General features: G+C 41.3%; 1 protein-coding gene across 12 annotated transcripts in view; it reads right to left on the bottom strand.

Annotated features, from left to right (window-relative positions):
• PKP4 (plakophilin 4) overlaps positions 1–26,707 on the bottom strand; it is a 231,383-nt gene that overhangs the window by 21,329 nt on the left and 183,347 nt on the right. For all 12 annotated transcript variants that reach the window (XM_078070824.1, XM_078070823.1, XM_078070828.1 and 9 more), the window contains 4 exons: positions 20,022–20,150; positions 18,699–18,912; positions 3,819–4,002; positions 369–486 (listed from right to left, as the gene is read on the bottom strand). In XM_078070824.1, coding sequence (XP_077926950.1) covers positions 369–486; positions 3,819–4,002; positions 18,699–18,912; positions 20,022–20,150 — 645 coding nt within the window. The remainder of the gene's footprint in view (positions 1–368; positions 487–3,818; positions 4,003–18,698; positions 18,913–20,021; positions 20,151–26,707) is intronic.

Genomic DNA, 26,707 nt, shown 5'->3' with positions numbered 1-26,707 from the left:
ATGTTTATTCACTAGATACTCAAATACAGATGGATTGGATTCTAGCCACAGGGGACATGGCTGGAGACAACAGTAGCAGGGACAATCACAGTGACAGCCCAAGAGAACCACAAAGTCGGGACCCTGCCACCCTGTGCTTAGTCCTCGGCCACACGGAGTCACTCGGTTTTCATGGTTTTAAGGCTATTTTCTTAAACTGTCATGTCCCTGTTAATTTGTCATTTTTAGAGACTCCCCTTAATCTGGAGTGTAGTGTAATGAGTAGGAAAGGCTCAAGAATTCCAGAAAGAATGAATGGCACGCCAAACGCAGCATCTGGCAGCTGTTGTCACCTGCCATCACGGCCCTCGTGGCTAGCCAGCACTGACCTTGCTGTCGTAATCGGATGTGTTCACACACGTGTGGATCACGTACAGCAGCGAGTCCACCAGCCCCTCACAGGATCGCATTTGCTTCCTGGCTTCCTCCCCTGCAGAGCTGAGGTTCCTGAACGGGCAGAGAGACACACGGGAGCCGCTGAGATGAGCAGCTCGCTCCTTAGCCAGGGAGCCTCACCTTACCATCTGACAGGTCGGACAAGACAGCAGCCATGTAGATCCCGTGTGAGGAGACACTTTAACATCGTGAGAACTCACCGTAACCAGCTCCCCATTATCCACCCACACAGAAGGGAGCAGGGCCATCTGAACTCTGTCTCCCTCCTATGACACACCACTTTCTAACCTCCTAAAGACTGTTTTGGGGTCTAGCCTCCTCAGTTTCCTCATATGTAAAAAGGGGAGAATAATACTGATCACCTCATAGGGTCCGTGTGTGGAAGCGACGCTCCATATAAAGGCAATTAGAAAAGTGCCTGCAATGTCTGTTAGCCATGGTTGTTATTTCTAGACATGCTCTGCTTCCCCTGTTGGGCCACCATGGCTGGCAGGCCCCTGCACCTATTACAATGTTTTGCCTATAGTTGGTGGTCATAAATGCTTCCTGAATGAACAGAAGAAATGTCATTTTTTGTATAACCATTCACGTTAAATATGGACATTTGCTTATGCTATAATTTTTCTCATTTTTTCAAATATAAAAAACCCTGAGGTTTAGGTCTAATCCATATTGAAACTTTTTTCTTTTTAAAGATTTTATTTTTAAATAATCTCTACACCCAATGTAGGAATTGAACTCCCAATCCTGAGATCCAGAGTCACATGCTGTACCGACTGAGCCAGCCAGGTGCCCCCATATCGAAACTTTTGATATCAGTTTACCTTCATGAATTGATACCAAATTTTAAGGATCTATTTTATGTCTTATTAACAAGGGTTCTAGGCTAACTCTGAGATTTTGTCAAAACTTAGGCCAAATAGTGGGAATTTGGAATGATTTTTCTTTTCGTCTTTATTTTTCTGGGGCCAGAGAGACAGTGTCATCCATGGTCCCTCCTCTGCTCTTTATCTTTTTTTTTTTTTAATTATTTATTTTTTTTTTAAAGATTTTATTTATTTATTTGACAGACAGAATAGCGAGAGCAGGAACACAAGCAGGGGGAGTGGGAGAGGGAGAAGCAGGCTTCCCGCCGAGCAGGGAGCCCGATGTGGGGCTCGATCCCAGGACCCTGGGATCATGACCTGAGCCGAAGGCAGACGCTTAACGACTGAGCCACCCAGGCGCCCTCCTCTGCTCTTTATCTTGTGTCACTTCTCAGCAGCACTCAACAACTGCCATCTTCCATTCCTTTACAAGCCTCCGGGACCCTTCACTTCTTTGGTTTTCCTCCCATCTTGCTGCCTTTCCTTCTCAGTCTCTTTTGCTGCTGGGTCCCTCTGGAGTGCCGGACTACTTTGGTCCCTTCTTACCTTTATCTTTACATTCTCATAGGTGGTCTCCTTCTCTCCCTTGGCTTTAATACAACCTATGGGCCCATGCACGACTCCCAAACATCTACCTTTAGGCTGACCCCTCCCTAAAACTCCAGGGTCCTTTATCCAACTGCTTTCTTGGTATTACTACATGGGTAGCTAATTAGACATCTCAAATGGACATGGTCAAAACTCTCATCTGCTCATCCCTCCACCCTTTCTTCTTCCTGTGCTCCCAATTGATTCAGCCAAAGATTTAGGTATTAGCTCTCCCTCCACAAAAATATCCCCTATCTCCTACCTCGCTCCAGCACCTGGTCTAGGCCACTGTCATGGTCTGCCTGGATTGTTGCAACAGCCTCAGCCTCCTATCTCTACTGCTGCCCTTGTTCAGTCTTCACACTGAAGCCAGGATCCAGTCCCACTACTCCCGAGATTAAAGCCCTCTGACAGTTTCCCAAGGCACTTGGAATAGACTGTAAACTCCTTCCTCTGACTTCAGCAGTCCTACATAATCTGGTGCCACTCTGTGCCTCGCCCAGTAAGCTCCAGCCGAGAGCCCACCTTTGCGCCAGAGCCATTACACTACTTCCCTTTGCTAGGAATACGCGTCCTCCTGACCCCACCCCGCCCTCAAACGAGCAGCTCCTGGTGGTATTTCAGATCTAGACTTCAATTTCCCCTCCTGCGAGGGGCCACCTGATCATCAAAACCATCTCCTAATAACTCTTGCATCACCATGGCATCTACTGTTATTTTCTTGTTTTCCTCAATAGAATATGGTTCTCTCAGAGCAGAGACCTGTCTTGGTCACCACTGATTGCACACAGAGGGCATGCACCAAAACTGTCTATAGCCCTGAACCACTGGGGGAGCCGGACTGGTGTGTCCTGTCTCTGGGGGGCCTGGCAGGCTGGCTAAGGAGCCCTCACAGCCGCCCTGGATCCAGGAGCAGAGAAAGGATGAGATGCTCCTTCCACAGATCATCAGTAGGTGATATAATCTGCCCTCTGATGCACGCCTCTGAGGTAGGGAGCTGGCCTGTTTCCCAGTATCCTGACTCTTGTCATCCACCCACAGCAAGGGGGCCGCCAGTCACTTGTCACGATAGTGCTGCCTCAGAGCAACAGCCCAGGCTCCCTCCCCGTCTTTCAAGCTGTTACAGAGATGCCTGGATGTACGGCTTAAATGTTAGCACCCACTGCGTGTCAGACGCTACACTAAGCACTTTCTATGAGCTGATTCTTCACGAGTGTGAGATGGTGCTGTTATCCCTACTCTAAAGATGAGGGGACTGAGGCTCAGAGTGCGGCAGGAAGCCAGGCTGCCTCTCAGTGTCACCAGGCCACTCGGCCCCGAGGCTTCTGCTTCAAGTTCCCAGAGCACTGTACACTTAGGACACCAGGTAGAAACTGAGCTGATGAGTATTAACGGCAAATAATAAGCACTCCTGTCCACACTTAAAGGAGCCTTTATGAATTTCACATCTAAAGATAATGACTTAAAACAGAATTTGGGCTCATTTTCATTTATTTATAAAACTCAAACCCAATAATTGTTTAAACCACACACCTTTTTTGCACCTTTTAAAAGCAAGAAGGTTTTAACCATCACATTTTGAATTTAAACAAAAACCAGGCTGCAGACACATTAGCAGTCAGGATGTGATAACCAGAAAAATGCTGTTAAAGTAGAAACCACTGGAATTTTGGCAGTAATTTCAGACTGAAAGGGCCCTTTTTACTAATCCACAGAAGAGTCATTTATCAGATAATGTCTTTCAGGCCACTAATCTGTGCTCATGATATTTTCCCCACAGGATAAGAGTCCAGTGGCCTAAATTTTGAAACAAACTTAGAAATGTAGGTAAATGTTTATAAAATGAAGTAAATCCTTCTAAATCAACTTACCCATGACACATGTTATTTAATCAAAGAATTAATTGGAAAGAAGAAATAAAGAATTTACCTCAGGCAACCTGTTGTATTACGTAGAACGAGTGATGTCTGAAATTTAATTTTATGATCATCATCAAAAGAAGAGTTATTCCATCCAGAATGTGGAACGATCACAGTGTTTGTTAAGGTTGAGAGAGCATCTCGAATGATTGTCATCTTTACAGCATCACATGAAGATAAATTCCAAAGAACTCCTAAAAAATGAGATTTAAAAAAATCCAACCATCAGTTAGAGATCCTGCAGGCTTAGGAATAAAACAAACGTATCAGCCCTAAGTGATGTGAACTCGTCTGTTCCAAATCTAATCTATGGCCTGAATTTGCAACCAGGCAGGGGATGGACCTCTAATAAATGTTGAGTGAACATATGTGAGCTTCCGGCAGTGTATTCCAAAGCTCTACCAGTCCTTCTCTTAAGTTTTAGAGCCTATGTATCTATCAGACAAGATGACTGCGGCTTCTGCAAAGCAAATTAGAGCTACTCTTCATGGGGGAGGGGCACAATGCAATCAAGGGTCATGAATATAACGGCCTGTGATTGTTGTAAAGCTGTCATGCATCGCATCATCCCTTAAATTCAATGTTCTGTGTGACAAACCATTTTTAGAATTAATACTTGGAAACAATTTCTCTTTCTCAAAAGGCTGACACGTTTCTCTGTATCATGCTTCCTTTTTCTACTTTTGCTACTGGGAGGCTCAAGCTTAAATATGCTTGCGGTAACATACAGAAGAGGGCGGTTACATTTGCTTCGTCTCCCTCATTTGGATAAGGCTTAAACATTTTTATTTCCACATTAAGAGTTTTATTACCACGTGCAAGTTACATTGAGTCCCTCATATTGTAATTCATATCAGGAGTACTGGGACAACAGACCTTAAACGTAGCTTATTAGAGGGGTATTTAAATTGTATGCATATTAGAGCGTCTTCATTTCTGTGTCAACTATGAGGTGGGTTCAATTATTGTTACAGCACACATATTTTCTAAGAATTATTCTTTTAGAAATTAGAGCAAATTCAAGATTATACCTACTCCATGCCATTTCACATCAATGCATTTTCCAAAGTCAGAGAAAAGGAGGGCGAGGAGAGGTGGTGCAGCTGGTACTGAGGTTCCCTCCTGATGTGTCCTTGACAAGACGCTCAAGAGCCGGTACAGTGCTTTCAGAATTATCAACACACAAAAATGCTTGAGGCCCTGTGGAGGGGAAGGAGTTGGCAAAATCCCCATTTCCGTGGGAGCACGTACGGCTTGTGAACATGACTGACCAAGAGTGTGGGGAGAACTGCGGCTCCGGTGCCCAGTAACAGCAAACTGCTCAGCCTTCTTGGGGCCTGGAGAAACGCAGGGACCTCCACAAAGGAGGGAGGTGTGAGAGAGCTGACAGGATCTCTTCCTTTTGGAGGAAGAAGTACAAGCATCGGGCTAGAACTGCAGATAGTAAACTGAAACTCTGACGGAGCCGAGAGCGTACCGCGCCTTCCCTGCACATCACCCTGACCTATCCATGCTGCACAGGGAGTGGTCGTTGATGGAGGCTGATGTTTGGGCTCTGGCCCTGGCTGGATGGGCTTACCCTTGTTTCCCAAGGACTTTCGCCCTTTCTCTTGCTCCTACCTTTGGGGTGGGTTAGCTCACCATCACACCAAAGGACTTCAGCCTTGGCAGTGATTCATCTAGTTAGGCCCCAAATGGGAGGGAGGTTTAGACAGTTTGGAATCAGGAAAAGTAAAGACCTTGATTTGTCTCTGAAAGCTTGTTCTGTCTACCATTACAGACCTTTGCTTATATAATTATCATGTGGCAAACAAGAGATGGGTTCTAGTCAAGAGTGCAGCATACACTGGGGGTGCTTATGAAATGAACTTCAGTTCCTCAGGTGGAGCTATTTCTCCATCAATTCTGATAGAATTGGCCAGAAGTTTCTATATAAAATGGTTTTAATCCAGGAAGGTTTTGATCTAGGGAGGTTGTGCTACCTGTTTTCTGGAGGTTTTGCTGGACTCTCTCAGGGGCAGCCGTGTGAGGTGTGGGGGGAGGAGGATTGGCAGCAGGCTGCCAGATCCCCACCCCAATTCACCCAGAGTGGTTCCGTACTTATCTGTTCTCAGTACTGGGCTACGCTGTATGTTTCTCTTTCAAACAAAGGTTTCATGTCTAAAAGACATTTGAAAAGCACTGTTTCACGGGAGAGGTATCAGAAGACTGATGACCAAGGGAGGAACCTGGGAGCTAAGGATGAAAAACAAGTCCCTGGGGGTTTACCCTGACCCAAAGACCGGGGAAGGGAGAGAAGATGGAAGAAAGAGTGGGTTGAGGCATAGAAGGGTGGGTGATAAAGGCTGCCTTGAATGGGGCTTTAGCATTTATTGCTAATGAGGACAGCCATACCTGACCCAGGGTCCTGCCAGGACCTGCCGGGGCCCGAGCCAGCCACAGGGCAGCACGTAGCCCAGACACTGTTGGTGGGGAGGGTCATCTCCTAACCTCCCCTGACAATTTGATAACATATTTTCAAATTCCTCACTCCACAGAATTCAACACATGGGGGAGGGCTGCATTTTCTAATATGCTACGTTGTACTTCACAGAATAAATGTATAAAAGTTAACTGAAGGCAAGGTTTATGGACAGGAAAGCCTATTACATTATAGGCTATAGGTATAAAATTAGATATACAGCTATAGAAAATGGAACAGTGTTAGTCACAGACTTCAGGGGAGAACATGACTAAGAAGAAGGATCTAGGAATTGATGCCTAGAAGTTCTCTGATCATTGGCAGAAAATCTTGTTTTTCATGGTTCCTGCCTCCACTCCTGGCTCCTGCTACGACCTACTTCTGGGAAGAGGATATTTCGCAGATTTGTGGATTTCCCTGATGTTCTGTGCAGGTACCAGAATTTTGTCCTGCTCTTTCTTTCTTTTATCAGGCATTTAGAATGACCAGTGGAGTTATACGTCATTCTATAGTTTACTATTAGCCCTTAACTACTTTGGACTGAACAGCATAAATGTCCCTAAATCAATATAAACTACAGTAACGTGACCATTTACTGTGATTTTACCCTGTGCCAGGCCTTATGTGCTTTACATATAGAGTCAAGCTGCGCAAAATGAATTAACTTTCCCATTTCATTATTTTATACGATTGAAATACCACATGTTGATTTTTTTTAAAGGATGAGCATTTGTATTTCTAAATTTAATTTTAATTTCATTAGGCAAGTATAATGAGGAACAAAGACTCTACCATGATCCGTTCTTTACATGTCTCGTTACACATATGCAGAGCACATAATAGGTGCTCACAAATATTTGTTGGTGGATCCAAATTAAAGGCATGTATTTATTTTTTGATTTCCCTTTTATTTCCTTTCTGTCAGATTTAGCTCATAATTATTACCTGACTTTCTTAAGCTGAGTATTCACGAGTGTCTTAAGGTTTATAACTACAGGGAGAGGTTAGAACAATGTCTTGGATCTTGAAAGGAATTTGCCAGCATAGTTTTGCTTGCCTTTCATATGAAGATTAAAAGAGATGGTTACTGAAACCACCATCTTAGCTCTGAGGATAGGAGAATCCCATTTCTGTTACATCTCTAGAACCAGAAGTTAAGAGTTAGAGCAGCGTGCCAGAATCCTAACCCCTCAAAATTGCAAAATAGAAAAGATCGGTGTTGCCCAATTATAAAATGTTAAATGTTTGAAAATACGTAACCCTTCGGTACACAAGGTGACTGTGTTATCTTTTGGTCAGTTGAGATGACTTATTGATCATAAAACCAGTCTACTATATAAAAGTCTACTACAGGCTTTCTGTAACCTCAAAAAATGTTCAAAATTATTCTTGACCAGAAAAAAGGTACAGGTTCTATTTTTGCTAAGTCTGTAGCATTCAGGGGACCCAGACAAGGCAGGTTGATCATCTTGCACTGAGTTATATTATCCCTCTAATCCTGCACTTTACATTGTAACACAAAGAACTACAGCACTGGGTGTGGATTTAAACTAGCCACTTCAAATATCAGAGACGCTGATTTTTTTCTTCCCCACCTTCTATTTCAAAAACAAGGTTATGGAAAGCCTGAACAATCAGTTCTGATCAACGAATATTGGATGAAGAAGGTTCAATTAAACTTAAAAGCCTTACTATGGAATGTTTAATTTGGCTTATCTATTCAAAGGAAAAAGCACCATTCTTAAGACCAGCTAATAATACCTGTGGGTACCCCACCTCACTAAAGTAGTAAAAAAACAATGTTCTCCCCACTTAGTCTGTCTAGGCCTTCATTTAATGGGTCAGGAAGAATGTTGCTAGAGCAGTAAATAATGAATAGTAAATACACCAACTCCCAGATGTGGCAAGACTGTTGAGAAAATAGAGAGCCACAGAATTAGCATCCTCATCAACATAATAAACCTCCAGCTCCTACATCCTCATGCAAAGTTTGCTTCAAAAATATTTAGCAGCATACTCCATTATCCCCTGGTTTCTAAAGAGAAAGTTAAAAATAAACTATAATTTCGTTTAGGAAGCTTGAGGTTTTTATTTAATTTAAGGCAATTAGCTATTTGTTGTGAGGACTAAGAATATACACATACAAACTAATTTAGAAAATATTAGAGAATTTCATGCATATTATTGTAGAAAAAGCTGCTTCTCTACCGCAGGAAAAAGTACACGCAATTATGAGTAACCAATAATCACAAATGAAATACTCCCATGAAAGATGAAAGTTCATTTTCCCCACAAAGAATGAATAAAGTAATTAAAATACTATTTCACATAAATCCTACACTGTAGAACTTTGAAAGAGCTCAAATTTAAAAGTAGCTTTACAGCTATTCTAACAACCAACTGATAATTTTATGGTCAAATTAGAAACCGTTTTACTGATTAATTAAAACAATAGCATTATTTGAAAAAATGTATTTCTTAACGGACATTAAAAACCAACCAAACAACATTTGGAAAATATTATTTCTCTGGTAGCAGAAATATGTAACACACCTTACCCAGTTGTTTCTCTTTCTGATATGAAAGAAATCTAGAAGCATTAATTTTTACATAGCATTCAATTTATGTCCAGTTTCCTTGTTATAAAAACCCCCACAAATGCTTGTGGACATTGCAAAAAGAAAAATAAAATAGCCAAAAGAACTTTAAACAGCACTACCAGACATGTTCCTGCATTTTCTTCCCCAAGTTAGCCTTATTCTGTGTCTGTGGTTGATGTGCTTCTGTCACTCTTGCTCTTTCACAAGATGTCCATGAGGTAAAGAGAACTACCCAAGCCTTAGGGGGGGGAGGAGGGTATTATGTCCGAGAACAGAGGATGAGGCATTCCGGCACAAAGCGAGCGTCATGACAGGTCACTCTCATGCCTCTGCTTCAGCTCTGATATATGCGCTCACTCCCCCACCTTCTCCATCTGTGTGCTCCTTGGAACATGCTTGTGTTGGGATACCCACCCTGCAAACATTCTTGATAAGTCGGCATACAAATATTAGGCTAATAGTGAAAATATAAAACATCAAGGCTTCAGATTGCATATGAAGGTCCGAGTGTGTGTGCATCTTGCAAACTCGGTCTGTGGATAACAAGGCAGGACTGTGGGCTTCTGAAGTCAGGGCCACAGCCTGCTCCCAGCGCATGCCTCCATTATTATCCCCCTGGACAATCTTTGGCTCAAACACTCACCATCTAGCAAATACACCTCTCCGTTTCTTCTCATTGAAGCTGCCCCTGAAGCTCTCCCCTAACCCCTGTAAGGTTTTTATAAACCTAAGGCTTTCTGCTGGGAAGTCAGTGATGTCATGACTCTATGGCTATTACCTCTGGTCCCAATATGGCCTCCTAGGTCCCTGTCCATGCAAGCAGTGCAGCTCAGGCCTTTCAGATACATGTTACTTGTACCCAAGCGTGGTATAGATCTGTGCTGCCCAACAGAGGAGCTATCAGCCAGATGTGGCCAGTCCAAATTGAGACATGCTAGAAATGTAAAATATATAGTGGAGTATGAAGACTTGGTATGAAAGAAATGAATGTAAAACCTCATATTAATAATCTTTATATTGCTTATAAATTATTTTAGAAGAATTGGGTTAAATAAACTACATTTTTAAATTAATAATACCTGTTCCTCTTTCCTTTTTCATGTGGCTACTAGGAAATTCAGAATTACATGTGCCCGACATTAAGCGTCTACTGGGAAGTGCCAGGGGAGGTACTTGTTCATGTCACGCCAGCATCTAAGGGAGACATGGAGGTGAGCCCTCTGCTCTCAGAGGCCTTGCCACAAACAGCTACAACAGAAGGCAGCCGTCACAAGGCATCCCAGAGTGGGAAGAGCAAGAAGCACAGCTCGCATGTCATTTGTGCTAGGCTTTCCACACCCACCGACACGCCAAGCAACAGGTACTGGGTTTATCACTGGGGAAGCTGGTACTGGGAGGGGTGATTTGCCGGGGGCCACAGAGATGGAAGGAAACAAGTCAATCTCACCCCAAAGCTCAGTCTCTCCCAACAACATGCTGCTTCTCCTTGGATGTTTTTCTGTGCATAGGAACCTGTCCGGTAGGCCTCTGAGCTGGAGTGTGAAGGGCAGAAGCCGGGGAGAAGCACTGGGGTGGGGGAAACCCTTCCAGGTGGGCTACAGCCTTGGGGGAGGGGCAGGATTAGGGGAGCCTCGGGGCTTGGGCTGGCCTAGAAGGGAAGGACAGGGGCTGCAGACGTGAACGGCCAAGTGGGGAAATGTGGAAGGCAGGGACAGGTGTGATGCCAGGAATGACAGGGGTGCTCAGGGATCAGGAAGGGCAGAGCCTATGTCCCAGGAAGGAGTTCAGAGGGAATGTGATGAACATGAGATGGGAAGGCAAAGAGGAAGGGCGAGTGCTTATGTGGACAGTTTGGAGCTGGATGCAAGGTGAGGGAGCCTCCAAGCTGAGCCCCAGCTCGGCATCTATGTGAGGATCTGGAGCTGTAACAGGGAGAAATCAGGGGGCAGCAGGAAGAGAGCAGTACAGTGACAAATGCCTACCGTTTGTGGCTTCAGGCAAATCACTCAAGCTTTCCACCAGGACTGGAATACTGTGAACAAATTATGAAACGAATGGAACTGAAATAATGGGAAAGCACTTATTACGAGTGGGACAGAAGTACTGTCTTTAATCATAGAAAAGCCTTTCTTCCTCTGGCTAAATGCTGAGGAAACAACACTCATGGTGGTGTGTGAGTGCTCCCAGGGTTCCTCAGATGCCGCCATCTCAGCAGGGGTTGGCTGAACCGTGTGCGGTGACTCCTGGTAGAACGTGCCATCGTGGATTCTCATGGCCTCCTTCTTCCTGCCCTGCTGCCAGGCTAGGCCTGCTTGCTGCCCTCCCTGCTGGGTCCCACAGGGAGGAGGCCTGGCCCAGCCAGCTGGGGGTGGGGTGGGGGGGCTGGCCTTGCTCGCCTGCATGCTCCCTGCGGTTTCCTGCACACAGCTAATGCATACTCCATGTCAGGCAAGGAAAAGTTCCCTTGGGCCCAGCTATGAGCATGGTGGTCACCACCTCTGGTTTCAGCAGCAGGAGTGAGAAGGCGCTTAGGCGATGGAGAAGGAAACTTCCCTGGAGGGGGCAGGGTGGAGCCGATGGTCTGGGCCAGCCGCAGAGGCTGCCCATAGTGGGGCTCCAGCCTACATACTCAATTTGAAGGAGACTGCGCCTGCTATTTAAGTCTTCCCTGCCAAAGGACACGAGTGATAGATCTTTAGAGTCTTTAAAAGAACAGAAGGGTTAGCCTGCGTTTCTGTGATTTTTTTCAGGTACAAAGGTGGCTCATAGCATCTTTGAAAAGATCTATCAATTTCTAGAGATCTGTTTATAGACTCATATTTACATTTCAACATACTCTTCTCTATTTCAGGTAATTTTGCGACTTCATGGGTAGGTCGAGAGGACTGATGACATAATGTAGTCATGGAGTCCTCCATACCCTGGAAAGGCATTTCTGCTGAAAGTTAATCAGCAATTCAGAAATGCTGACTGAGAATTGCCTGTAAGGGATGTAAAAGATGGCTCTTGCTGTCAGGGGGGGTTTGTAAAAGTGAACAGGTCACACAAAGGGAAATCCTCCTGAAAGAATCACAGTGATGCCGAAGTGGCAGGGAGGGCAGTGACCCGGCCACCCTGGTTGTTCTTCAGGTTACTTCAGCCTCTGGCAGAGAATTAGGTCATTTATGCTATCCTAGAGATGTGCCTGAGAAAAAGCCACTGAAGTTACGTGTTCCACAGCTGACTATGAAGGGTTCCAGGAATGTGCTTCTTCATGTGCACGAAATCTTCAACCTAGCTGTCTGGCACCAGCAGGGGCCTAGAGACAAAAGTCCCTCCGGTACTAAGCCGCGAGAGGTCCTACAGACTCAGAAACTGCGAAGAACTCGAGGGACCTGGGGGGGCGTCTCTTGGGCATCTTCTTTTTAGATTTTTGTCATATGCCTTCATCTTTCTCAAAAATACTGGCTGTCAAATCTCCTGAGGAAGTGTTTCACTATGGGGCCTCTCTTGTGCTGAGAAATGCCATTTTCTCAACTGACCACCTGAGTTCTGTAGGGACCTGAGACTCCCCACTTGACTGTCTCATTTTGCTTGGTATTTAGAAACCTAGACATAAAATAGAAGGTCACATTCTACTTACAAGGTTGAATCTTTTCATACTTGGACTATAAATCTTGAAATATTCACAAGATGAAATCACATTTCATGTTTTCTAAGCAACCTGACACTTTCTGATTATACCCAATCAGTAGTTTGATATGACCGTGCTAGTGGCCACGTTCAAACATATTTCTCTATATTCTCAGTGAAATTCAGAGAGTAAAGGAGATACTGTGTCTTCTTCTTTTTCCTTTTCGGTAGTAATTTGAAAGAATTAAGGAAGATGACATTGAAAATGGGCAGGTACACCCCCAGATTTTGCACCTGCTCAGCACTTTTCAGTGGCCCGGGGATTGGCCAGGGAGGAGGCAGAAATAGAGGCAGGAAGGAAGTGCTCTGGCCTACATGCCTGGAACCCAATCAGGACTCAATCTCTCATCTCAGTTTCTCATCTGCAATATGGGAGGGGGGGCGGCGGGGAGGCAGAATAGAATAGAAGATTTCTTTAAGGCCCTTTCCAGTTCAAAGTTCTGTGACTCTGAATTAGGAGCTGTCCCATTTATAATACACCATTTTGTCTTATTACCAATTAAACCTTTTTGTCATTTTATTTCTTATTACCAATTTTTATGGTTTGAAATGTTCAGTAAATAAGATAGCACACGATTCTGTGTTCCTGTTTTATAAAGTGGGGCAAGTGATAAGGATCCCACTGACGTTGGCTGGGAATTGGGAAGAGATGTTGCAAGATTTCTGAAAATTCCCCATGCAACACCTGATGGCTCCAGTGGTCCACAAAAAGCAGGACAGAAACAGGTCAACTCCTCTCTGGACCAAAGAACAAATGACTTTTCCGAAGGCATAATAATTAAACCAAGGGGACATATTTGGTAAATTATTTCATCCTGTCATGGCACTTAAGAGTCCAAATGGCTGAATGCATGTCCACTAAGCTCCTGCTCTTTATAGAACATCCTACTGTTTGTTAAACTTTAGCCTGGCCCATCTACCCTTCCTTAGTGCAGGACTATCATTTTCTTCTTATTACCTAATCAGAAACATGGCGCTAATGATCAGTAAGGGAGTAAACCTAATTTCATGTTCTGCATAGTGTCTGAAATCCACTGCTAGCATCCAAAAATTTTTAAATAAACAGTGTGGAAATATTTTACTTAGCCATATGGATGAATAATCACTTGCTAAATTGGAAAGAATGTGAATATAGCAGTCATTTAAACAAAGTCTATTATTATTCAAGAACAAAGGCTACTTTTTGATATTTAACCCTAGTGTTAATAGGGATAATAGAAGTGTGCTAGTTTTGGGACATCTGGTACATTAAAAGGTAGGCCTCCGGATTTTGTGAAATATCAATTTCGAAAGCTTTTAAAAAATGATGCTTTCAGGATGCTCAATAACTCGAAACTCATATTTTCTGGCTTAGAAACACTATTTAATTATCTTGAGCAAATGAGTTTTACATATCTTTTCTAGTGACAAGATGTTCCCACTTTCCACCCATAGAGTGTGGCCTAGAAGACATTCATTTTATAACCTAACCGGGAACAACCACACTTCATGCAGCTTTCAAGTTTAAGCACAATAAAAGCAAAAAGTGTCTCTGTGATTATAAAAAACAACAACAACAAAAAACCACACAAAAAAACCAACACAACAAAACTCACCCTAAGCACCCATATAGATCAGCAATTACTAAAGGAAAAGCTCATTAGGTTTCAACCCAGAAAATGTTCAACACAATGAACAAAACACAAGAATCCTGTTACATTATTAGAGGACCATTTTAATTAACAATGACAGCCATACTATCTTGAGAAAATACACCTGACAAAAAGCATTTTTCCTTGCAAATAAAGATGCGGCCCCAAATACAGGTGCGGGGCAATTATTGTATTTCAAGCAAAGGTGAGACACCTTTTAAAAAGAATAGCTAAAATTTCTTCATGTATGTACATGAAAATGCCAAACTGATACAAAGGGGACTAGAAAAAATGTAAGTCTCTGGATTAATAACTAGGTTGAATTACTTACTGTTAATAATAAAATACCTAGTTTCGAAGGGGATAGATAGTATTTTTTTCAGATAATACAATATTTTGAACATAGCAGTTCACTGTGCTTTAACATTTCATGATCCTAAGCTGACCATAATCCCCACTGAGGAACTCTTACACCACACCTGCAAAGGGCAAGCATTGTGCAAGGCTGGCAGGGCCGGAGCGATTTGTGGAGACACTGGCAGAACACTGAAGTTGGGAAGAATAACGTTCCGTTTTCAAAGAGGTTTTTACAGCAGATGGGCAGCTCATAGGGCATGCCGAGTGATGTGGTCACATAGCACCCAGCTGCCCATGTTTGGAGCAGGCATGCTTTAATGAGAATGGTTCAGACTGGGACACACTTTCCTGGTTAGGAGAGGTCTGGGATGCTGGATTTAGGGCCGACTTGTCTTCTCTAGGGCTATTCCTAGCCCAAATGAGCTCCTGAGGGCCCATCTTTCTTGCCTTCTCAAGCCATACTTAATGTCTTCTTGTTGCTCTCTGGATAACACTGCTGCTCAGTCTTAACCCCACAAAGCAATGGGTTCCCTGTCCCTGTGGGTCCGAGCACATCACGGGCGGCTACTTTACATGGAAGCTGTATGGGGGATACATGCATTGGATAGCTGATGGGACAGAATTTATTCTGGGGTCCCCTCCAACTCTGTGATTCTATGGTTCAAAGACGGCTTATGAGTATTTGACTTGAGGAAAGAGTTAATGCAAGAGCGTAAGGACGTCTTGATGCTGTCATGCTTTAAAACACATCAGGGGCTAGTTATTTTTAAAAAATTACTGAACAGCATTTAAAGGTGGTACCACTAAATCTGGAACTGAAAAATGTGAACATATAATTTTTCTTGTCTTCATAAATCTTGGTCTATAAATACATGCATACATGCAACACACACACATAACTACGCTAGATTTATATTATGACTTTGTAGTTTCATATTAGCTGGATAATGTTTATATACAAATCAAACTCAGGCTGACACTTAGCATTTTGGAGCTGGAAATTTACTTCTGAAGTCCCCTGGTCCAACTCCTTTATATAATAGTCAACTGAGTGAAGTGTTCACAAACTGACCACTCCCATTCCAAAGCAAAGACAACTTTTGAAGAGAACGTTTCGTAAGCAATCAGCTCTTCTATCAGTATAAATTATTAGGAGCAAAAGTACAGAGTTATAAAGCAATTCTTAATTTCCCCTTTCCTACAAGTATGGACAAAAAATGCTTCTTACACCTAAAAGCTACTGGCAGTTGTTTAAAAAAAAAACAAAAAACAAAAAACAGAGGTTGTTGCTAGTTTTACATTGGAAGCAATACAATCTATTGGAGGAATAGGCCTTTCTGAATTAATAAACACTCATATCCTCCTTTCAAGGCTAGGGCCCATGTCCGAAAACATCTTGTGTTCTCAGCAGCTAATACTGCACCCACACAGAAATAGTGGAATATGGAGGGAAGTCTCTAAATTAGCACTTAGAGCTAGATTATGCACCAGGTGAATTAGTACATAAAAGCTCTTAGTAGTAAAGTCTGGCTCTACTTCAAATAAATCAGATTTATTCTCAAATGAAAAAGAAATCACCAAACTTTCATGTACTTGCTTCTTGTTTATCACTAAATCTTACAAATTCCTTGAGCTGAGCTGAGGACAGGCACTGTAACCATTTCACCCAAGGATAAAGCCTCAGAAACAAAAATCCAGCAAAGACTTATTCCTCCTGTGAGAAATTATGACAGAAGAGAAAAAAAAACCCGCACATTTATCGTGACTAGTTAATCAAAAGAGAACCAAATCTGAGTAGAAGCTGTGCTTCTAGTATCAGGATACCCGAGGATCACCACGGATCTCGCAGGGAGCCCACACACGTCAGTCTGCAGGCTCAGGGGCTGCCCAGGCGTTACTGGCAGAGGTATCTAGACAATTACACAGGAAGGTCACAGTGATGGGAAGAAACGCCAGACAAGGACAGAAAGCACTCAGATGCTGCAAATACGCTGTCCCCTATAAGCCTCCCTAACAGAGAGCTTAATGCTAATTTTGGGGCATAATCGCAGTGATTGTGTTGACTTCTAGAATGGCTATGTCTATACTCTTCCTTCTTCCTTAATTCTGTGTAGCTTCTCCTAATTTTCATTTTATACACATATGCCATACATATGTAAGTGTACATAATTTATTTTTTGGTATGAGAGGGCTCGATGCCTCCAAAGCATTTGAAAAGGAGAATATACTAATAAATCAATATGTAATTTAGATGTGTTAAAACATTAATATTCAAACTACGTTAAGGCAGGCAGTCCATTCCAGAGTTTAGGATTATACACAAAGCATATTCTACTTTTATGATGTAAATTTCATACCAATATTATTTGGAGTACAGGGTACCGTATTTTGAACATATTAATACCTTATAAGAAAGTTGATTACCCTTAAATATTAGATTCATGATGGTTTGCTACAGTCCCAAGTGTTACTGAATTATATCTGACAGAACCTACAGCTCTAATTTCACAGTGGAAGCAAGTGGAGAATGGGATTCATTTTTTTAAAAAAATTAGAAAATTTTAAATTAAATATCTCGAGCATGAAAAATAGCATAGCAAATATAAAACACCCAGGTAACTACTATCTAGTTTTGTTAAATATTAATATTTTGTCTTATTTGTTTCAGGTTTTTCTTTTTAAAGAAACAGAGCTGGATGATACCCTCCAATCCCATTCTCTCTACCTGCATCCCCTAGAGGCAACTACTATCCTTAACCTAGCTTCTGTCATTCCAGTGAAAAGTTTTAACTTTATTGCATGTGCATATATCAAAAAAGAATGTATAGACTCAACCTGCATCTTAGAAACTTTACACCAATAGTACCACGCTGTGCTTACCATTCGACCAGTGCTTCTGGGTATTTATCTACGTTACCATAGATAGCTCTAATGCACTTGTTGTAACCCTTGTACGTGGTTTTGCTCTGTGAAGGTACTTTATTTAACCATTTTCCTACCAGTGAATACTCAGTATCTCCCCCCAGTCTCTATTATGAATAATGCCATCATTAATTTGCCCTGCTGCAGAACTGTTCTTCCGTCTGGACTTCAAAAACCCTTGAACCCAGCTGACAGTGCTGCCACGTCCAGTCTCCCAAGACAAAGCATTACTCACTTCCTCCTGTTCTCTCACTCCCCACACTGGACCACTGTGCCCTCGCCGTGAAATGTCTCTCTCACCGTTCCCTCTTTTCAACTGCCCAGCCCTTCTTTCTACCACTGATGCAGCTCAAGCTATTACCTCTAGGTTACAGGCCTCCCAGATGCCAGGTGCATCTACTTCAAATCAATCCCGCACCGTGTGTCTGCTGGAAGAGTGCACTGTAGCCCAAACTGGCCACCCCATGCCCTATAGTCACGTCCGCTGTGTATGGGACACAAGTTCCTCATAAAAGTTCTCCAAACCAGGGCTGCATTTCTCTTTGGCCTTGTCTTCCTTCAGCATGCCTCTCCTGCTGGAAGCTCCGACCCCCTATTCCATGCTGGCTCTGAGCCTCTGCCTCCCCCATCCTTTAGGACTATTTTGGTTTCACACCGACCAGGGAACCTCCCTGGCCGTCCTCTGTGCTCCCCGTGCAGGCTCCACTGCGTCCTGGCACTTGCCACATTTCCCTGACATTCCGAGAACCACCTGTGTTCCTCCTGAGTCGGGGTGCTGCTTGCGGGCAGGGACTGAGTTCTATTCACCTGCACACCTCCGGTACCTAGGAAAGCATCTGAGGCACTAACGGGCATTGAGACCCTGGCTGAACTGAAGTGGAAGGTAGTCAATCCATTAAGTATATTTTTCTTCCATAATAAAGGAGAGCCAGTCTGTTGAAAACAGTGGATTTACTACGGAATACATAATAAAAAAAAAGATGTATTCAGTCCTCTATGTACAAGACATCTGTTAGCTGATACCTATGCATTTAAGTACAATAACTGATATGAGCCATGATGAGCCTATAACACTGCAAGTGCTTTCTGAATCATCAGATTCGATTCAGCCTTTGTCCTAGTCATGAGCCATGGTACCATGATCTCCTGCCTAGAACCTCCAACTTCTTCCCAGTGCCACCGTGCAAAGACCTCATCTAGATGGCTTTCAGCATCTCGCCCAGGACCAGATCACGTTGTTGACCCACCTGTAACAAGCTCCCGCACTTCTGCATCAGCAGATTTTCTCAACAGCCGCAACAAGGCAGGTATCCCACCAACATTCTTCATTGCTATTTTATTTTCATCTGTAGACTTGCCAAAAACAAGGTTTCGGAGGGCACCACAAGCATTCTTCTGAACTTCCAAAACTCTGTGGTCCAAAAGGTCAACCAGATGCTTGATTCCCCCTAATCTACACACCTAGAATGAAAAATATTAGGAACCAGGCCTAAGTGACATATGATTAATCAGTGATCAAACAAAAGTCTGTTATGGAAAGATCACGGGAAATGGACAACTCCAGATCATTTCAAAAGGTTGCTTTTTATTCTAAATAACACATCTTTTATAAACATTAGGGACACTCTCCAAGATTAAGCTCCTCTCCTGGGTTTGGCTTAAAAAAAGGAAGGGAGAACTAGGTGTACTAACGGCCATGTGTAGCTAGCACATCCTACTCCAACCTCCCAAACACACAGACGGATTATGCTTGCACTTCTGAGGGCAATGAGCAAATACACAAACACAACAAAGCTGTAAGCAGGATCAGAGGTAACATATAGGAACGGATTTTTGACTGAAGTCACTTGGTTTACACAATTGTTTCTCTAGACTACCTTCCCTAATCTTTCATTTGTCAAGTAATTAGTACATTACATAAATATTTCTGGGCTTTATGTCCTTCATCCACCTTTAGCTCAGTAACTGGTATGTTGTTTTGCATAGTAGGTTGATGAAAAACACTTAGGTTCCATATGCCATTGCAGGGGGGACAATGCTAAGATATTAAAAGAAAGAATCTGTATGTCATAGGACACTGGTCGATAACCAATGACTCACTGTATTTCTATAAATGCCAAAAAACTTTAAAATGTCAAATAAAATACTCACATAGGTTCAGTATTAGTAACAGTTATAAATTCTCTGTAACTTTACTTAATTGTATGTTGGCACCGCTTGACCAGAACCTTGTCAAGTACATGAGCTCACTAGTTTCATACATGATTTTTATCTAATAGATTTTTAGAAATCACTTCAAAAATTCAGGTTAAATTGATTTTTGCTTCATGTTTTGTAAATAAGCTAACAGCGGACACATGATTTGAAAATGCCAGCAGCCCTCCAAGAGGTATGCTCATCCTGGTTTCTCCTGAGAAATACTGAAATGCATGGTTAAGAAGTAAAGGGGTAACCCTTTGAAAGGGCCCCTGAATTGCATCTGGTAATTTCTAAAGCACACACACGTGTGACTGCTTGACGGAAAGGCACTGACTGCGTCCCGGGGGCCTGCCCGGCGCCGGGGGCTGTACCTCCATTTTCACTTTGTTGTCGCCGAAGCACAGGTGCTGCAGGTAGGCGGCCGCGTTCGCCTGGACCGATGGGAACTGGTGCTGCAGCATGTGGATGACTTCAGGCAACTCAGGGTCGCGCCAGGCAAACTCCCTGTGCGAGAAAAACACAGCTTCAAAAAAGAAAGGACCGTGTTTTAACAATGCACTGAACGAAGCACTTGTCAGAAGAAAAGAGGCTTGGCTGAAGCCAGAACTGGCAGTTACAAGACTCCTAAAAGATAAATGTAAGTAACCTTCCCCCTCCGCGATCCACATATGCAGAGGCCTGGATGCTTCTGATCTTAAAGAAATCACGATAAAACAGATGCACAGAAAGAGATTCAAGAGAACAAAGGAAGTTCTTAATATGAAAAACTTTTCCATTCTCATTTTCCTCTTCGATTCTAATTTTATGGCTTTCTACCTATGTCAGAAATTTGCAGGTGTGAGGCTCAGGTGAACAAGTGCACTTTAGTCAGGTGAGAAGTCATGCCTGAGCAGAGAGAAAGAAGCTGGTCTAGTGTCAGCCTGGAATCTGCAAATAGTGTGGGCTTGAAGATTTTTAAGAAATTTAATATGTATGGTTGCTCTTGATGATAAGATAGAAACACAGAAAATTATAAAAAAATATTTAGTCAATAAGCCTATATAGCCAGAAGAAAAACACTGTTGACATTTCCTGCTGGGTCTTTTTTTTTTCTATTATGTGTGCAAATGTGCATGTGCGTATACAGAACATTTTTTCAAAGAACTGAATCATATTAAATAGCACTTAATATTTCATGAGTACTTATTCTGGATACTTTATGGATATTAATTCATTTATTCTTATTGCAACCACATAGATATGGAGGTTGAGACAGAGAGGCTAAGCAACTTGCCTAAAGTCACTCAGCTAGTCAACAGCAGAGCAATCTGCTTTCAGAGTTTGTATCATCAACCCCTATGCTATCCCAACTTCTTGTATAAGGAGTATACAATCATATTAAGCTCATACACTTTTATACTCTGCCTTTTCAGGTAACATCACATTGTTAGAATTTTCTGATGTCAATTGATTGGCTCACTTTTTGGGATCCTTGTTAAATGTGAATATATGCTTATATCATATGAAAACCAGCTTCTTAGAAATGATTCACAAAACAACAAATTTGCAGACTTTGACTACAGAATGAACTATTACAAAAAATGAATCAATACTGAATAAACCTTAAAAAACCCTTTACATTAGTAACCTACTGATACTTCTATTGTCCAGTTTATAAAGGCCTAGAGTCTCTCTTAGTCTGGGAAGGCTCCATGTGTTAACTTGCTTATCCAATACAAAGGGGTAATCTACACCTGCACACACATACATACCCATTCAAATGAACAGTGAATCCTTCCTATGCTGCAGGTACCATAGCAAGTGCTAGAGAGATAAAAGCATTGGTTTCATGTACAGAGTCTTGTACGCCCAACTAAAAAGTTTAGTCTCAATAATCAGCAACGGGAGTTATTATTTATTGAGTTTACCTGTTTCAGGCACTATGTCACAAGCTTTATATGCATTACCTCATTTACTTTGACTTGCCCCATTAGGCAGGCACCATTAAATAACATTTAAAAGAGAAAAGGAACTGAGATTAGTAATTAAATGACCAGAGGTGGGTGAAACCCAGGTAGTCTATATGTTGCCCCTACACAGAAGGAACAGATGGCAGAGGTTTTGAGGCAGAAAAGTGAGAGAATGCAACATTTATAAGGTTAGATTTATAAGGAAGATAACTCTGGTGGCCAAGTAGAGAATGTACTAGAGTCAGAAAAGACTGGTGACAAGAAGACTCCATTATTTGCTCAAAACAAAATAGAGCCATCCTTGACTTCTCCCTTTCCTAAATCCTTCTTATCCTACCTATCAGCAAGCTTTGTTGACTATTTCTAAAATATTTCATATAAACCCAACCCATCCATTCTCTCTTATCTTGCCTGGCCCATCTAACAGCCTCCTATATGCTCTCTCTGCTTCAAATATCACCCCCTCACCCCATCCACTCTGCACAGCAGCCAGATCATTTTCGGAAAACTGAAGCCAAGGGTAAGATGGAGATTTCTGGCTTGGGGGACAGACTGGATGAGATTATCATTAGTAAACATGAAGAATATCACAAATGCCAAGAGAGGCAGGCTAATACAGCAGAAAAGACACAGAATTTGGAGTTGGTTTGCCCATGTGGAAATTCTAGGTCCTTTATTTATTATGTGATTTTGAAAACTACTTAATTATTTGGAGTGTTACTTTCCCCACCTGTGTAATAGGAACAATAAAACTATCATCTCTACCTCCTTCTTAGGTTGGCTGTGATGATTAAATTGTGATAATGTATATTAGAATATTTTATATACTTTGAAATAATATTGATATGGATGTTTTATTAATATTCGCCAGCCCTAAGAAAGGAACTATTCTAAATAGGGTCACTCTCTATAATAAATTAATTCCCTTTTATGTACTGTTAACTATGTTAACTATTTCTGGTCAAAATCTGTCTAAAGCCTGTTATGTAAATCTATGCTGTAATTAACAGAATGCAAGGAGTGTGACTTCATCTTTCTTTAATGACTCACAATCATTACGAATACACATTTTCCTCCTCTTTAAATGGCACAGATACGGTCAAGATTTCCTGGTATGAGGGCCAGACAATACAAAGGGTGGGCTCCAGCTAGAGATGGGCGGTTAGGCTTGGCTGGCATCAATTCCAACCCTGATTTTCAGCAGAAATTTACCCTGAAAAGACTGCTATCAATTCATGGGCTGGCTGGATAGCATCAATGCCTGCCAGGATTTGCATCATCCAAACCTAAGCCCAGCACCTGTGGTGATGAGCACTGGGTGTTATACGCAACTAATGAACTGTTGAACACTACATCAAAAACTAATGATGTACTGTATGTTGGCTAACTGAACATAAAAAAACAAAAACAAAAAACCCCAAACATCTAAGCCCAGAATTCTGTTTTCAGCCGTGATAGAGTAACTGGTACTAGACTTTGCTCTTCCACAAAACACAACTCTACAACCAGACTAAATGTAGGAAGGAAATGTTTTTAGGTGCCGGACATTGGGTAAGACAAGAATGTAATCCCTGAGAGATGGGAATCATCACAGGAGCCCCATATACCCTGGCTTTCTGCCTGAGGGCATTTTTTTGAATCATGACACAGGAAGCTGAGTCCAGGAAATAGAGCAATGGACTTAGTGAACTGAGGGGGAGAGACTAGGATTTGGGGATGCCAAAGTGGTTTGAATTTGTGGGGCAGGGTACAGGAGAGGAGGGAACTATGAAGAGGAGATTTTATAAGTCTACAGGAGGATTACTCACAAGTCCTTAGTTGAGTGCTGGGCTGTACATGTTCCTGACACATGTACAGGGCGGTGGAGTAGCTGTTGGAGGACAGAACTGAGCATATGCTGTGTGATGCTGGACCTCCAGCCCAGAGAACAAACGTCATCGAGCACTCCAGGATTTAGTCTCCACAAAGAACTATACCAGAGAGTAGAAGAATACACTAGGAGTAAAACAAACCTGAAACAGACCCATCCTAGAAGAACAAAACCAATCTTGACAGGACCAAAAGCATCTGCCAGTAATACTTAATCTGCCGAAACAAAACTCAGAACCCTAATAGGAGACAACAGAATCCAGAGCCCCTACAATGAATGTATCATCCACAATAGTTAGCATATGATTTAAAACTGCTACGCATAAAAGGAAATAGGAAAATGTGACCTACAAAGATGTAAAAACAAAACAAAACAAACCAAAACCAAAACACGCAAATAATAGAAACAGATCCAGAGAAAACCCAGATGTTGGAATTATCAGAGGAGGACTCTAAAAGGTCATTATAAATGTGCTCAAAAAAATAAAGGAAAAGATGCATGTAGGGAATGAACAGATGAAGAATGTCTTCTGATACATGGAAACTATAAAAAAAACCCCACCAAATTCAAGTACCTGAAATAAAAAAATTCACTGGATGGGCTTACCACAGATTGTGGAGACTATAGAAGAAAAGACAGTAAATTACAAAGACAGATCAATAAAAAATACCAATATGAGGGCGCCTGGGTGGCTCAGTTGGTTAAGCGACTGCCTTCGGCTCAGGTCATGATCCTGGAGTCCCGGGATCGAGTCCCGCATCGGGCTCCCTGCTTGGTAGGGAGTCTGCTTCTCCCTCTCCCGCTCCCCCTCTTGTGCTCTTTCTCTCTCTCACTCTCTCTCTCAAATAAATAAATAAATAAAATCTTTAAAAAAAAAAAAAAATACCAATATGAAGAATATAGAGAAAAAAGATTTTAAAATATAAACAGAGCCTTAGTAACCTGTAGGATAATGTCAACTTATTCCAGCGGAGAATGACTCTGGGGCAGGAAAAAATATTTAAAGCAATAATGGTTAAAAATGTCCCAGTTTTGGTAAAAATCATCAACTAACATTCAAAGAATCTCAGTGAATCCCAAGCAGGTTAAATGTTAAAAAAACAAAACAAAACAAAACAAAACAAAACAAAAAACCTAGGCCTGTCACAGTAAAATAGCAAGAGAAAAACCTGAAAGGCAGCCAAGAGAAGGTATATTACATAATGAGAATGATGATTTCTCATCAGAAACAATGGAGGTCTAAAGACAATGAATGACATTTTTTAAAGAACTAAAAGGAAAAACCCATACCTGTCAATCCTGAATTTTATATCTGGCAAAAATACCCTTTAAAAATCAATTAAATAAAAACATTTTCAGATAAATTAAAGCTGGCAGACATGCAACACAAGAAAGGATAAAGGAAGGGTTAGGTTGAAGGGAAATGGGTTCAGATGGAAACCTGAATTTATACTAAGAATATATAGGAAGAGAACTGTATGTGGTAAACATGAAGTGAAGATAAAGATCATTGTTTCTTACTTTTCTTAATTTCTTTAAAAGATAACGAATATTTACAGTAAAAATAATAAGACTATATTATGGGTTTTATTATGGATGTAGACGTAAAATATTTGACAATATAAAGGTCAAAGGGATAGTAAATGGAATTATTTTGCACAGATTAGGCCCTGCTCAAAAGGAACACCATGAATGCTATTATTCTTTATGTCACTATCACTTTCCATAGGAGGTACTTCTGTCACTCCTTCTAGATGTGTCACTTATACTACTAATACATTTGGCTTCCACACTAGGCAACACAGATTTCCATTTATATAGAAAACAGCAGTAACTGCTTCAGTCTTACAAGAAATTTTTCAGGCTAATTATAATGCAGCAGTAATGGTAAAGAACATGGGCTTAGAAGTGAATAAAAATATTACTTCAAGTTTGCTATTTTCAAAACTAAAAATTAAAAGCTGTCATGAGCTTTTTATTTTGGTTTGAATATTTAAACTTCAGATTCACCTGGATTCCAGTTTCGTCTAGAATAAATGCACTTATTATTATAATCACTTATTCATCTTCCAAAATGCATTATCAGTAAAGTTTCACATAATCAAAGCTAGCCATAACAGTTTTATGCAGTAGACTACAAAATTATCATACTATGAATAGCTGAAGTATATTATCATACATGAAATCCTTATTTATAGTGAATCAACTCATATCAGAGGTCAAAACTGAAGTCTTTAGGGACACATATTAAACTCAAAGCTCTAATCACACTTCACTGTCTTTCTGGATAGCTATTCTTTTCTCTGCAGGTTCAGCTGAGGTACAGTCTAAATTGCCTATAATTTAAAACCCTTTTGGGAATTTCTGCATCTACTAGGGTGCCTTAGTATTTTGTCATTTTGAGGTTTTAAAAAATGAAATCATGTAAAAGTATTTTTGACTTAATTATATTGGAGGTACTATAAGACAAATTATTTAAAAACCCTTAAAATGGCAAGAACATGGACTAGCAGAACCACACTAATGTATGAACGAGAAAGAACTTTAAGAGTGACTAGGTGGAATGGCCCTAGTGAAGCAGTGGGCTTCCCATTCAACTCAAAAGTATTTTTATTTTGTTTTAATGAGCAAAATCTCACTCATGTCCTTAATTCACATTCATTAGAATAAGTTGGTAGGTTGCTAAAAATGAATTGATAATTATAACAATTTTCCAGTAAAACAACAATTTGTAGGCAAAGAGTGAATGAAATCTTGCTAATATATGCCTTCATATAATACTCAAGCTGCTTAAAATTTAGCAATAATTTCACTCTTTCAGAAATTAAAATTCTCGTTCAGTTTCTATCTTTTTTATTTCCTGAATATTTTAAATGGCTTTCATTACAGATGAGGCTCTTTTTCAAAATCAATCAAGTACTAAATGACTCATACTTATTTTAATAAAACATGCTTTCTACATGGCCAAATAAAATTAAAAGGAGGAAACATGTATTATTGGCCAAATATTTTTTGCTTATGAAATATGAGAATTTCCTGTCAACTATTTTCTCCTAAATGGCAGAAGTTAATAGTTAATAAAAGCACAACACAGCACTGACCAGTAGGATTCAAAATGTACACACCAGTCTTTTCCAGTTTAAAACACCATACATTATTTCTGAAGCCCTCATCTATAGAGTCAGTAATGATCCTTAAAAATCTTTCATATAATTCAGACTAAGAGGCTATCCCAGGG

The sequence above is a fragment of the Halichoerus grypus genome, chromosome 4 (assembly GCF_964656455.1).
Source record: "Halichoerus grypus chromosome 4, mHalGry1.hap1.1, whole genome shotgun sequence".
Classification (NCBI taxonomy): Eukaryota; Metazoa; Chordata; class Mammalia; order Carnivora; family Phocidae; genus Halichoerus; species Halichoerus grypus.
This window is presented reverse-complemented; position numbering and strand designations above follow the sequence as displayed.